Source organism: Oncorhynchus clarkii, chromosome 28, assembly GCF_045791955.1.
Source record: "Oncorhynchus clarkii lewisi isolate Uvic-CL-2024 chromosome 28, UVic_Ocla_1.0, whole genome shotgun sequence".
Taxonomy (NCBI): domain Eukaryota; kingdom Metazoa; phylum Chordata; class Actinopteri; order Salmoniformes; family Salmonidae; genus Oncorhynchus; species Oncorhynchus clarkii.
In genome coordinates this window covers 20,065,244-20,080,812 of record NC_092174.1, presented here as the reverse complement: position 1 = coordinate 20,080,812, position 15,569 = coordinate 20,065,244, and the positions used below count along the sequence as shown (strand labels likewise).

At 42.7% G+C, this 15,569-nt stretch overlaps 1 protein-coding gene across 9 annotated transcripts in view; it reads right to left on the bottom strand.

The window, feature by feature from the left end:
• Positions 1–15,569, bottom strand: part of LOC139387539 (kelch-like protein 20) — a 22,305-nt gene extending 6,736 nt beyond the window's left edge. For 2 of the 9 annotated variants that reach the window (XM_071133842.1, XM_071133841.1), the window contains exons 1-2: positions 2,563–2,683; positions 1–63 (exon numbers count right to left, since the gene is read on the bottom strand). Coding sequence is in view for 6 of the 9 variants with exons in the window: in XM_071133841.1 (XP_070989942.1) it covers positions 1–23 (23 nt within the window). In the remaining 3 variants the exon portion in view is untranslated. Of the gene's footprint in view, positions 67–2,562; positions 2,712–15,554 lie in introns of those variants that run through there. The other 7 variants (XM_071133836.1, XM_071133837.1, XM_071133840.1 and 4 more) reach the window with 6 other exon arrangements.

Below are 15,569 nucleotides of genomic sequence, written 5' to 3'. Positions count from 1 at the left end.
CTGCGCATTGGCTTTCCATCCATGCACAGAAAACAAATTTTGGTCCCACAACTTTTTGCCAACCTTTGTGAATAGAAAAACAAGGGAAGGATAAGTTACAATTCATTGATAGGGAGGGATGCTAGCCCGCACAAGTCACTACCACTGCAACACACATAACACCAATGTTGATGTAGCCAGCAGATTCAACCAGCATGCTTACAGCTGCACTAGGGTCAGACAGCCTTCCTGTTTAGATTAAGATACTGCAGAGCTGTCTCCAGTATTTATGCTGCAATAGTTTGTGTTGGGGGGGCTAGGGTCAGTCTGTTATATCTGGAGTATTTCTCCTGTCTTATCCGGTGTCCTGTGTGAATTTAAGTATGCTCTCTCCATTTCTCTCTTTCGGAAGACCTGAGCCCTAGGACCATGCCTCAGGACTACCTGGCCTGATGACTCCTTGCTGTCCCAGTCCACGTGGACGTGCTGCTGCTCCAGTTTCAACTGTTCTGCCTGCAGCTATGGAACCCTGACCTGTTCACCGGGCGTGCTACCTTGTCCCAGACCTGCTGTTTTCAACTCTCTAGAGACAGCAGGAGCGGTAGAGATACTCTGAATAGCCAACTGACATTTACTCCTGAGGTGCTGACCTGTTGCACCCTCTACAACCACTGTGATTATTATTATTTGACCCTGCGGGTCATCTATGAACATTTGAACATCTTGGCCATGTTCTGTTATAATCTCCACCCGGCACAGCCAGAAGAGAACTGACCACCCCTCACAGCCTGGTTCCTCTCTAGGTTTCTTCCTAGGTTCTGGCCTTTCAAGGGAGTTTTTCCCAGCCACCGTGCTTCTACACCTGCATTGCTTGCTGTTTGGGGTTTTAGGCTGAGTTTCCGTACAGCACTTTGTGACATCAGCTGATCTAAGAAGGGCTTTATAAATGAATTTGATTGATATAACTCGGAAAACCTACCTCAATTGAGGGCTGAGAAATGCATTGTACTCCAAATTGTCAACTGTTGCATAGAGAATACTGAACAACTGCAAAAAAACTAGCAGTAGTGCAATCTTCTCGGTGTAACTGGGATAATGGGACAATTCGGAGTACAATGCATTTCTCATCCCTCGATTTACATTTTCTGAACCATATCTTGCGCTGGCTCTGCTGTGTCTTAATCTACACATGAAGGCTATCCGACCCTAGTGCAGCTGTAGGCAAGCGGGTCAGATCTGCTGGCTACTTTTGATGCAGATGAGATTGAACTCTATCTAGCTAACTAAACAAGCTAGACAAAACCTCAAACTAAGCTAGGAAATGACTGACACTTACTAGCTAGCTAATTCATATATTTATTTAGCAGTCTGCAATCCATTTTAAAGACTAGTAAAAAGATAACATCAGCGATAGAGATAGTGCCTACAAAAATACACCATTACTAACTCCGCTATGGTTCGTTGGACAAAGCCTATGGTGAAATGGCGTTTTTGTAGAGTTTTTGGATAAACGCCGAAAACAAGGTCTGTGGTAAATACAGGCTTAGGAGGATCTTGTACGTTTTGTTCGATGAGATTATCATCAGCTAACGTCTCTTTTTAAATAATTCTTAAGCATTTTTGTAATAAAAAAAAACACATAAAAGCTTCATAATTCTTAAAGGCATTGTTAACTGACCGATATCTCATAACAAAATGTAAAAGATCTATGCCTGGCGTAACTCGGGCAGTTGTTGTTGCCATCCTGTACCTGTCCCACAGGTGTGATGTTCGGATGTACCGATTCTGTGCAGGTGTTGTTACACGTGGCCTGCCACTGTTAACCTTAGGCTTTTATATAAACGCTGAAAATAAGGTATATTCTTTCCCCATAGGGATGGCTGAACGAACCAGAGGTAAATAATGTCCGGGTTTTAGGACAACAAACTGTCTAAGTTAAAATCAAAGATTTTATAACTAAACCAAGAGACCAAAGCTTGTTGTGTCCAATGGGAACAAGCAAGGAGGTAGGCAGAGCCAAGCAAGGTGGTGGGCAGAGCCAAGCAAGGAGGTGGGCAGAGCCAAGCAAGGAGGTGGGCAGAGCCAAGCAAGGAGGTGGGCAGAGCCAAGCAAGGTGGTGGGCAGAGCCAAGCAAGGTGGTGGGCAGAGCCAAGCAAGGAGGTGGGCAGAGCCAAGCAAAGGGGTGGGCAGAGCCAAGCAAAGGGGTGGGCAGAGCCAAGCAAAGGGGTGGGCAAGGAGATTCAGATTCTAGTTTTGGGAACAAACGGTATTGAGATCAAATGTTTAATTGATGAGACGTCCATCTCATTCCATCTTCTCTCACTGCCATATTTGGTAAAGAGTGGAAACGACAACCAGATGCTTGACATTTAAACATCCAGTGAAATTTCTGTGTCGTTGTTCTGTGTCTATATCATAGCGTATTTAACATTTAGCAAGCTAGCTGGCTTGCCAACTTGGAAATATTCTAACGTTAGTTAGCCTTTTCCTGATCGCTAAATTAGCTAGCTAACCACAAATATTTTCGGGAGAGAAATGCTATTGTTACTGGATCAAGAACATAGGTCTAAAACCACTACTTACCTTATACTTACATTCGAACGTCTAGCAAAGTGTCAGATAGCCAATATTTGAAATACTTTGCATGATCACAAGCTACGCTTTTGACATTCCATAAAATTCCAATCAACAGGAAATGTGCACTGGAGAGCAAGGTCCCCCTCAGAACGATTATAGGCTAAGGTTCCGATGTGCGCACTGTACAATAATGGATACATGTTTGTGGGAATCTTCTTTACCGTAAACGCACTGTTTTAGCATATACACTTTCCACACCATTGAAAATACCAAAAAAGTTTTTTAGCGATTTATGTTAGCAGGAAATTAGAACAAAAAGTTACCATTGTATCCATGGAAACAATAAATATAATGTATCCATAGACGTCGAAGGAGTACAAAAACATTTGGAAAATGTATATTTCTGGCAATTAAGAGGCACCAGAGGATTTGTTTGGGGAAAAGGATGAGATGGGTAGAAATGCACTTTTCACTGCATGTACAGATTAATTCGGAAGTTTACATACACTTAGGTTGGAGTCATTAAAACTTGTTTTTCAACGACTCCACAAATTTCTTGTTAACAAACTATAGTTTTGGCAAGTCGGTTAGGACATCTACTTTGTGCATGATACAAGTCATTTTTCCAACAATTGTTTACAGACACATTATTTAATTTATAATCCACTGTATAACAATTCCAGTGGGTCAGTTGTTAACATACACTAAATTGACTGCCTTTAAACAGCTTGGAAAATTTCAGAAAATGATTTCATGGCTTTAGAAGCTTCTGAAAGGCTAATTTGAGTCAATTGAAGGTGTACCTGTGGATGTATTTCAAGGCCTACCTTCAAACTCAGTGCCAAACTCAGTGCCTCTTTGCTTGACATCATCGGAAAATCAAAAGAAATCAGACAAGACCTCAGAAAAAAGTTGTTGACCTCCACAAGTCTGGTTCATTTATTGGGCGCAATTTCCAGACGCCTGAAGGTACCATGTTCATCTGTATAAACAATAGTACGCAAGTATAAACACCATGAGACCACGAGGCTGTCATATTGCTCAGGAAGGAGACGCATTGTGTCTCCTGGAGATTAATTTACTTTGGTGTGAAAAGTACAAATAAATCCCAGAACAACAGCAAAGGACCTTGTGAAGATGCTGGAGGAAACAGGTACAAAAGTATCTATATCCACAGTAAAACGAGTCCTATGTCTACATAACCTGAAATGCCACTCAGCAAGGAAGAAGCCACTGCTCCAAAACTGACCCAAAAAAATCCAGGCTACGGTTTGCAACTCTCCTCTGGTCTGCAAACCATGACAGATAAGTTTGAGACCGAAAGGAGCAAGTGCGACACTCACATGTCCAAAATCAGTACTCTAAGCGCTCAAGTGGACTCTGCAATGCAGCAGAATACCACCCTTAGGTACCATCTGGAGAAAGTCCAGAATGGTCACGCTCTACAGCGTGACTATCCATCCAAGCAACCGGAGCCCGGTACTCAAAGGAGTGAAGACAGTGCCTCCATCATGTGTCCCTCAGTCTTCTCCTCTCGGCCATTCGGCACTGAGTAATATGGCGCCTCTCGGCCAACAAAGCCAAAGCTTGGCTTCTCCTCTTGGCCTTTCGGCCCCACTTTCCCCACAGGATGAAGCCAACCCTCTCCGCCCGCTTGACGCGGAATCGCTTGACAAACCCGTCAAGAATTTCCCCACCTTTGACCCCGTTCCAGGTCAGCCAAACAATACTGAGACGTTCCTAGCTGACATAGAGGACGCGTTGGATGGCTACCCGAACGCTACGGGTTCTGACAGGGTTTACTTTTTGAAGCGAACGTCGAATAGACACGTGACAAGGTTCATTCGCCTACAATACAACACGTGCTAAATGACGCTAAACTTGCCACAGCTTTGATATTAGAATTCAGTGGTTCTGCGACTCGCAAACACGATAGCTCACTGGCTAACATGGTCAAACAAGCTCAGAACAAACACCCACAAGCTTACTATCATAGGCTTTGTTCAGCTTACTTTGGCCTACTCACTGAAACAGGCATGGAAGACCTGTTACCATTTAAACAAATGTTCCTGTCGAACATGTATTCTACCTTCATTACCTACTTGGGCCCTGCCGCCCACGTTGGCTTGCCTATCTTACAACTTAGAGAGCTTGCAAGCACAGCTTTTGAGGAATCAAAAGCTCGCAACGCTAAGAGCCCTTGGTTTTGAAGTTTGACCAGGAGCACTCACTCCAGTTAGAGGGTGCATTATCAGGTATTGGAGCGTTAAGAGATGACGCACAACAACAGTTTCTACCACGAAACCATGATTCCAATAACCTCCACAGTCGAAATAACTGTAAAGTACGTCGCCATCAACATGACTACCGCTACAATCGACCTGTTCACTACGTTCCTGCACCCAACCCACACAAAGTGTCAGAGCACAAGGGTAACAAAGAGCACAAGGGTAACAAAGGGTTGAAGGATTATCAAAACGTAGACCAATGTTCTCCAGAAGTTACAATACGTGAAGAACTAAAGTGAGAAACATTTGAGAAAAGGGTAAAAGATAAGTCACAAGGACTAGACGGGGAATTACCGTACACCAGGTCCGCAGCAATTAACACCCATAGCAAGGAAGTTAAAATTCAAATCTCTCCCGCTCTCACTCGAGACCATATCCAGGGCCCGCTTGATCAAGAAACAAGCCCACGGGCTTTGTCTATAGACTCTGATACAAAGGTTGCGAAGAAAAAGTTCAAACGCTTCGTTAAAGCCAAGCCCACTCAAAATCTGAAAAATCAATCTGCTTCCACCTTGAACAGAATTGACACGTTACGTTGTTGTGAACGACCACTCCACTTTGTGGGGAATATGTCCACTAAACACAAATCGAAACGACCATACCTGGAAACAGTCCTGGAGGACTGCTTAACTTGTCATGCGCTAATTGATTCGGGTGCAACAATATCACTCATCTCTCAAACATTGTTTGATGATCTAAAAAGGGCTTTGAAGCCAACTAAACGTTGGTTAAAAGTGGAACGATGCGACACTACACTTCGAGGGGTCACTCCGACTACCTCGCCTCTCACATTGAGGGTCATGCTGAAACTACACTTCCAGGACGTATCGCTCGTTCACCCTGTGTATGTTACCAGCCTCGAAACTGTACCCCTGCTACTTGGAGCAGACTTGATGGATCGGTCACTCCCTTTGATGGTTTGGAAAACCAACCAGGTATGGTCACAGGCTACAGTGCCTTCTCCACCGACCACACTGTCTTCCCCTAACGCTAGCTGCAACGCAGTCATTCACGAGGGTTATCTGTCGAAAGCACCCCCTGGGAAAAAGACGTTTAGGAAACAATTGGTGCAGAATCCGATCCAAGGAGACATTACGATATCTCGACACATTCCATCAGCCAATCTGATTGAAAATTATCTTCATGATTTCGAGCCAGCTGTCTCTGTGAATGAGCAACTTCCCTCCTCCTTGCAGTCGTGCAATATGGTAGTTGAGATGAACTTCTCTTGCCCTTCGGACACATCCGCAAACACTGCGGCTGTCCCAGCAAGAAAAATTTTGATGTGCAGAGTATACTCTGCTTCCAATGATACACCTTCTGCTTTGTGGGAGATTGTCAACCCTTACAATGACACTAATTGCGTCAGTCCGGCAACTGACCCGATGACTCCCACTGGTGAAACACTTTGCGATATCACAGACCAATATCCTAGTCTCAGTTTGCAGGTACTGAAGAGGTTGCCACACGAGGACGTGGTGGTGACTGACAGACCTCGACAGCCACTGAGGGTATTGAAGCACAAACACCAGGAGATTTGGTTGAAAGGTTACAGCCACTCTCATAATAACACGGCCACTGACAACTCGTACATAGGGTCTGAACCTTTTGTTTGCACCTTGGATACCAACACCACGTGCTGGTGGGGGTTCCCGAGACACAAAGGGGGGGAATAGTAGCCCAGACCCATGTTGAGCCTTATCGAGGCCGGTGGGGGGGTCGAGACTATGGACAACACCGTACGAGGCCGCCAGAGCATAAATCAAATCTAGTTGTTAACTCCCCTTTGAGAACAGCGAGGAGCAGACAGGCCCCTAGACGGGGATTATCTTAGAACACATCTAAGATAGTACTGAGGTGTACCACACTGGTCGTAAAGGAAGTCCAGTGGACTTGTCCACCTTCAAAACAAATGGCAACAATAATCATTCCTTGCCATGTGTTGTAGTCACTACAAGACAACAGGTAAAATGCTCTAATGATGTATTCCTGTAGGATAACATTTCAGAATAAATCGGTAGGACAACTGGACCCCTTGAGTACCAGTACCAATACCACAGTCAGTCCAGCAACACTCAGTAAGAGGATTAGTAACCTCACGAGTTAAATTGCTATTGATAATAGCAACATAGGAGTCACTCAGAGTGCAGCACGGGGAAGGGAATCTCCATTGCACTCTTCCAATGGTTAACACACATGCCACTAATAAATAGAACCCTCCGTTCAGGAGAAAAGTTATTACAAGTCATGGACCACGATCACACCACGTACGACTGGTCTAATACTTAGAGTACTTCCGTCGTGAGGTTAGCTCCTCCGTGGATAATATAGCTATGAAGTATACTTCTTCATACCAACAGCCACTACAATAGTGGAAGACAGTGACTGGTAGTAAAACCACTACAGACTCCCTCGACACCAATTCTGACTGACCTCCAGGCAGTGACTTGAAAATTACCTGTTTACGTCAGACTCATTCTGAACAAGTTGTAATCTGCCAGGACACTTGGTTTCCTTCCCTTGACATGTGCGCTTGCGTAAGCATAAACGCACATGCACAACGGAACATCCAATTAGGATTTATGCTAGGATCACTTAAGGGTCCGAGCAAAATACCAGCCTTAGTAAAGTTGAACATTTATTTTGAGGCCTTTAACTCTACAGCTACAGTACTAACTGTTTTCTTCTCAGAAGTCCATAGGTCATCCCAGTAGACTGCCCAAAACTAGTGCCTTACAGCTGGAGACTTATCATATAGTTATCAACTTAGGATAGTTCCCTAAGCAACACCCCGCAAATTAGGAAAGCCCTAGATATGACATTAGACAATGCCATGATAGGGTCATTTTTCCAAGACCATGGACGTAGATAGAATATAGTCCAATTAGATGATTAAGGGGGCATAACTATATTTAGTTTTGTTTATGCTTTCATTCATTTTGTTTCATTTTCTTCGGCACATAGAAAGTGATAGAGCCATAAACAACTTCCCCATACAACCATCAGTTAGTGCCACAACACCGCTCATTTGGGAGGAAATGTAATGATATATTTCATGAGTGTGTGTGCGTTGTTAACATCTGCCTAAGTTACTGCCCAGATCTTCCTGTCTGGGTGACCAGACGACGGGTCCGGAACTGCGATCCCAATCCGGACATCCGCTGCCCAGCCATGGAGTGGACTTTATTCGCAGAAACCCTACCCGGGTCGACCACCAGATGGGGACCACAACGATGGTCCACAACCAGGATAATCCACGGTCATTTTTATGTTGGTTTGCAACATGCAGGTTAATCGCAAGATTGAACCCAACATGGGGGGACTGTCATGACGTTGGCCTGGGTGTAGGTTTATGACAGTCATAAAAACCTCTTCCCTTCTTTTTCCTCTCTCTACCCTACTGGTGTTACATTTGCAAAACCCTTGGTTAACAAAGAGATTCTGGGAACATCAGAAGGTGGGGAGAAATGAACTATATTCTGGTAATCCGACCAATTGAACATATGCGGTGGTACTTAATGAATATGATGTCAGTTCGGTTGTCATCTGAGACATTCTCATCAATGATAAGATGACATGAACTCTATAGTGGAAAGTCTACACACCAGAGTTATCGGATTCACATGGAATTGTTGTTCAATTTAAATGTTTGAATAAGAAATTATTCGTGATGGGATGAAATGTGATTTTAGCTTCTAAAATGTGAAATTTGGGTTTTCATACAAATACAAATACAACACATTTTCCAAAAAGTAGTAGCATTAGTCACATAAACACAGAAATAAACAAATGGCACATTGGATTCCTAATTTTAAAAATAAGTCCTCAATCAGTGGCCCGCCCCTGTGGAGGGACATGGGCTATAAAACTTTTCAAACACGCCCTCCTCTCCCTTCCTATATAAAGCCTTGACGACAATATAACCTCCTGTTCTGAGGATGTGGGGACGACGGTCCGATGTCAGAATGGTTCAGATAATAACCGCAGAACGAAGCCAACATCAATCAGCGTGAGCTTTGGTTGCGAACGGTATGCACTTTGAACTCTTATTCACTACAGAAGTGATGCCTCCTAGCCGCTGCAAACGAGGGTTAGGAAGGAACAGACAGAGTATCCCGTCTATTACACAACGACGTTACTACAACGTATCCAATTGACAACCAGAGACATTCTTCAAAGGACAAAGGACTCGGTTGGACAACACGACCTTCCATCTATGCCGGCCTACCAAAAGGCAAAAGGCCTCCTGCGGGGACGGGGGCTGGGATTTTAAAAAAAATGACAACACAGCATGGTAGCAGCACAAAACATGGTACAAACATTATTGGGCACAGACAACAGCACAAAGGGCAAGATGGCAGAGACAACAATACATCAAGCAAAGCAGCCACAACTGTCAGTAAGAGTGTCCGTGATTGAGTCTTGGAATGAAGAATGAACTTGTCAAGCATTGAGCTGAAGTTAATACGTTTAATTACTACAAGAGGTAGGCTAGGTGTTCCAACCATCACACACACATTAAATAATCATCTCTAATAATACACAATTATATCATGGACAATTTGATTTTAAAACACAGGTTTTTTCCCACTGTATTGTGCGGCTCTCTGGGGCCAGCTTGAGACAGTGAAACATTTTGGGGAACTTTGTGCCGGCCTGCAGGCAAACAACTTCTGCGGGGGGAGGGCCAGGGAAGTTGCCTCTCATTATTACAAAATGGATTGTGCAGAATATCTTACCTGGGCAAGTTAGATAGAGTGAAAGTATGAGAATGAGGCACCTGTGTGTGTGTGTGTGTGTGTGTGTGTGTGTGTGTGTGTGTGTGTGTGTGTGTGTGTGTGTGTGTGTGTGTGTGTGTGTGTGTGTGTGTGTGTGTGTGTGTGTGTGTGTGAGATATATGAGAGAAACTTCCTTTCATAGTATGTGCTGCAAGTAAAAATATAATTATTCACTCACTCCAGAGGCTAAGCAGGACTTGAAGTCATATATAACACATGTGAGAGACACCATTGATGACCCAGAGAAGGTTCAAGGAAAACTCAACAAGGAGGATAAGGTAACACAAATACATCAACTCTAAACTACTATACTCCGAGTAGATACGTCTCACTCTTGTTTTGTTTTTTACACCTACTAAACGAAGTCATTGTTTTCTCGCTTCTTAGAACATATGTACGAACACCTGCTCAGCGAAGTTGGATTGGATCCAGAATACCAAGAACTCATCTATCCAAGACTTAATTGGGCAATGTCTTCAGGACATTATTATACCCATTCTGTCCGAGCTCACGACTCAACGTGAGAAAGACTATTGAGAATGCCAAGGTAACCGGTCTAAATAACTACCGCCACGTACAGTTCTGTCTGTACTAGGTCTGAAGTTCAAATGTATGCAGATGATACAGTGATATATGTGCATGCAAAGAGCAAACAACAAGCTGCACAAGAACTCACTACTGTAATGGTCCAGGTTACAAAGTGGCTCAGTGACTCGTGTTTGCATCTCAATGTGAAAAAAACTGTTTGCATGTTCTTCACAAAGAGGGCAACAGATGCTGCTGAGCCAGATGTCCATGTGTCAGGGGAGAAGCTCCAGGTGGTATCTGATTTTAAGTACCTTGGCATCATACTTGATTCCAACCTCTCTTTTTAAAAGCATGTGAAAATGGTCATTCAGAATACCAAATTCAACCTAGCTCATTTCCGATTTATACGAAATTGTTTGACTACAGATGTAGCAAAACTGTACTTCAAATCTATGATACTCCCCCACTTAACATACTGCTTGACTAGTTGGGTCCAAGCTTGTTGTACAACATTAAAACCTATTCAGTCTGTCTACAAACAGGCTCTCAAAGTGCTTGATAGGAAGCCCAATAGCCATCATCACTGTTACATCCTCAGAAAGCATGAGCTCCTGAGTTGGGAAAATCTTGTGCAATACACCGACGCATGTCTTGTATTCAAGATCCTAAATGACCTGGCTCCCTCTCCACTCAGTATTTTTGTTAAACAGAAAATATATGGCAACAGATCCACAAGGTCTGCCATGAGAGGTGACTGTATAGTTCCCTTAAGGAAAAGCACCTTAAGTAAATCTGCTTTCTCTGTGAGCACTTCCCATGTCTGGAATACACTGCCATCAGACACACATAACTGCACCACATATCACACTTTCACAAAATGCATGAAGACATGGCTAAAGGTCAATCAAATTTATGAACATAATCCCTAGCTGTGTATTGCCACTTTCCATGGTGTCTGTTGTCTGTATCTTGTGAGGTGTGGAAACACTTTGTTGCTTTTATTAATTTTGTCTTGCTGCTTTTTGTTCTATGTTGCTGTCGGTATGCTGCGTCTTGCTTGTCCAATGTTGCTCTGTCTGTATGCTATGTCTTACTTGTCCTACATTGCTCTGTGTGTGCTCACTGCTCAATGATCGTCTATATTGTAATTGTTTTTAATAACCTGCCCAGGGACTGTGGTTGAAAGTTAGCCGGCTGGCTAAAACCGGCACTTTTACTGAAACGTTGATTAATGTGCACTGTCCCTGTAAAAATAAAACAAACTCAACCCAACATAGCACTCACATCTGTAGCCATGAAATGCTTTGGCTCACGGCTCACATCTACACGATCATCCCAGAAACCCTGGACCCACTCCAATTCACATACCGCCTCAACAAATCCACAGATGAGGCAATCTCTATTGCACTCTTTCACACTTGGACAAAAGGAACACCTACGTGAGAATGCTGTTCATTGACTACAGCTCAGCGTTCAACACCATAGTGCCCTTCAAGCTCATCACTAAGCTAAGGCCCCTCAGGGGTGCGTGCTCAGTCCCCTCCTGTACTCCCTGTTCACCCACGACTGTGTGGCCCCACACGACTCCAACACTATCATTAAGTTTACTGACAACACGACAGTGGTAGGCCTGATCACCGACAATGAAGAGACAGCCTATAGGGAAGAGGTCAGAGACCTCTCTCAACGTGGGCAAGGCAAAGGAGATAATCTTGGACTACATGAAACACAGGGCTGAACCCGACCTCATTCACATCATGAAGCTGTAGCGGGTTGAGAGCTTCAAGTTCCTCAGTGTCCACATCACTTAGGACCTATTATGGTCCAAACACACCAACGCAGTCGTGAAGAGGGCACAACTAATGCCTCTTCCCTTCAGGAGGCTGAAAATATGTGTCATGGGGGCTCAGATCCTCAAAAAGTTCTACAGCTGCACCATTGATAGCAACTTAACTGGCTTTATCGTTGCTTGGTATGGCAACTGCTCCGCATCCGACCAAGGCACTACAGAGGGTACTGCGTATGGCCCAGTACATCACTGGAGTCGAACTTACACACCTGCATTGACTCCACACACACATAGACACATTTTCACACTCTTTACCTACACTGCTGCTACTCTGTTTATAATATATCCTGATTGCCTAGTCAATTTTAACCCTACCTACATACGTATTACCTCAATTACCTCAACTACCTTGTAGCCCTGCACATTGACTCAGTATCAGTACTCCTTGCATGGGCCTCGTTATTTTATTGTTACTATTTCCTTTTTTATTTAGTAAATATTTGCCTTAGTTTTTAACTCTGCATTGTTGGGAATAGGCTCGAAAGTAAGCATTTCACGGTGAAGTCTACAACTGTTGTATTCGGCGCATGTGACCAATACAATTTGATTTGATTTGAGTATGATCGTAATTCAAGTCTACCTCTTGTTTCTTTTCTTGCAAAGGTCATTTTACTTTGTCCTTTTATCTACACGAGAAACACTAATTTCACGCCACTTCGATACAAGCTACGACTGGAAGTGCATTTTTCGTAGCAGATCGGGAGAGTTAACGTAGCAGTTTAGGACAATTACCGTAACATGTTAGAATAATTAACGTAGCAGGTTAGGAGAAGGTTAAGGTTAGGAAAAAAGTTAGGAAAAAAGTTAGGACAAATGTTCTCCTAACCTGCTACGAAAATCATTTCTGGTCGTAGCTGTATTGAAGTGGTGTGAAAAGAGTGTGCCCCTTATCTACACAGCCCATTATGCATAATCACTGACTGAATATCTGTTGCATGAGAGTGATTCATTGCTATTTTAATTTGCAGCTGAAGCCACAGCTAAAGAAATCAAAAACTGGAGATAGAGAATGTGTCACAATCAAATATGCTCACAAATAGTCCGGAGAAGGTCTAAAACTGTTAAACTGACCAAAGTGGAATTTGTCCATCATTGCATGTACTATCAAAATATTTTACATAATAAAACATCAGAACCACCATCGTGTATTATGTGTGCATTGTCTTTGCAAGTTAGCAGATGATGGAAATTAATATGACTGGGTTGATGACTGGATTTAGTGTTTTAAGATTGAATTATCAACAGACTGTGAACTATACTTACCACAGGGTGGAGACATAATACAAAGTTCTATATTATGAGAAGCCTGAGTCTTCATGAGAGAGAAAATCACTTTGTATTTCAAGATATGCTGAAAGGTGGTATTTATGTAATGTATTGACAAATTATAAAACTAGCAATAACATCATTATGAGGTATAGTAGTTTCCCTCACTTGAAGAAAACTTAGCGCATTTTAAATGACAATCAAATAAGTCCATTAGGTATGAATTAAATGTATCAAATAGGAAATTAATGTCTGCCCCAGTTTTTTTTTAATATTACTTAAAAAATATATTAAATTGCAGTCTACATCAGACATACAGTTGAAGTCGAAAGTCTACATACACTTAGGTTGGAGTCATTAAAACTTGTTTTTCAACGACTCCACACATTTCTTGTTAACAAACTATAGTTTTGGCAAGTGACACAAGTAATTTTTCCAACAATTGTTTACAGACAGATTATTTCACTTATTATTCACTGTATCACAATTCCAGTTGGTCAGAAGTTTACATACACTAAGTTGACTGTGCCTTTAAACAGCTTGGAAAATTCCAGAAAATGATGTCATGGCTTTAGAAGCTTCTGATAGGCTAATTGACAAAATTTGAGTCAATTGGAGGTGTACCTGTGTATGTATTTCAAGGCCTACCTTCAAACTCAGTGCCTCTTTGCTTGACATCATCGGAAAATCAAAATAACTCAGCCAAGACCTCAGAAAAAATTGTTGACCTCCACAAGTCTGGTTCATCCTTGGGAGCAATTTCCAAACGCCTGAAGGTACCATGTTCATCTGTATAAACAATAGTACACAAGTATAAACACCATGGAACCATGTAGCTTTCATACCGCTCAGGAAGGAGACGTGTTCTGTTTCCTAGAGTTGAATGTACTTTGGTGCGAAAAGTATAAATCGATCCCAGAACAATAGCAAAGGGTCGTGAAGATGCTGGAGGAAATAGGTACAAAAGTATCTATATCCACAGTAAAATGAGTCCTTTGTCTACATAACCTGAAAGGCTGCTCAGCAAGGAAGAAACCACTACTCCAAAACTGCCATAAAATAGCCAGACTACGGTTTGCAACTGCACATGGGGACAAAGATCATACTTTTTGGAGAAATGTCCTCTGGTCTGATGAAACACAAACAGAACTGTTTGTCCATAATGACCATTGTTATGTTTGGAGGAAAAAGGGTGAGGCTTGCAAGCCAAAGAACACCATCCCAACCGTGAAGCACAGGGGTGGCAGCATCATGTTGCTTTGCTGCAGGAGGGACTGGTACACTTCATAAAATGATGGCATCATGAGGTAGGAAAATTGTGGCTATATTGAAGCAACATCTCTAAGACATCAGTCAGGAAGTTAAAGCTTGGTTGGAAATGGGTCTTCCAAATGGACAATGACCCAAAGCATACTTCCAAAGTTATGGCAAAATGGCTTAAGGACAACAATGTCAAGGTATTGGAGTGGCCATCACAAAGCCCTGACCTCAATTTGTGAGCAGAACTGAAAAGGCGTGTGTGAGCAAGGAGGCCTACAAACCTAACTCTGTTACACTAGCTCTGTCAGAAGGAATGGGCCACAATTCACAACTTATTGTGGAAGGCTACCTGAAACGTTTGACGGCAAGTTAAACAATTTAAAGGCAATGCTACCGAATACTGATTGAGTGTATGTAAACTTCTGACCCACTGGGAATGTGATTAAAGCAATTCAATCTGAAAGTTATTCTGACATTTCACATTCTTAAAATAAAATGGATTTCCAAACTGACCTAAAACAGGGGATTTTTACTAGGATTAAATGTCAGGAATTGTGAAGAACTGAATTTAAACGTATTTGGCTAAGGTGTATGTGAACTTCCGACTTCAACTGTATCTGCGATGTAAATACTATTTAAGCCGGTGCTTAAAATATTTCTAATCATTATAAAATATGTGCATGATACATATAGTAAGTACATCATAGTTGCTTAGGAATGTTTCTTCTAGTTTGTGGAATCTGACAGAAGGGCACGGCCCCTTTGAACCCATGCGTAAACGATTCTCTCTGGGATCCGCTGCTCTCTCCTGAATCCCTAGAATCTTGCGCTGGCATGTGATCGAAGTGGAACATTGGTTTGGATTTAAATGTGAAAAGGATTTTTGATCCCCTTGGAAGAGTGAAGAGAAACCCAACCTCGTGAGCGCTGCTTCGAGTATTCAAGAATGGGCGAATAATTGAGGCCATGGCCGCACAAACTTAATATTTAGTTCCCTACACAATTGCTTGGAACAACAGGGGAGCGTACCAGACGTTCGGGACT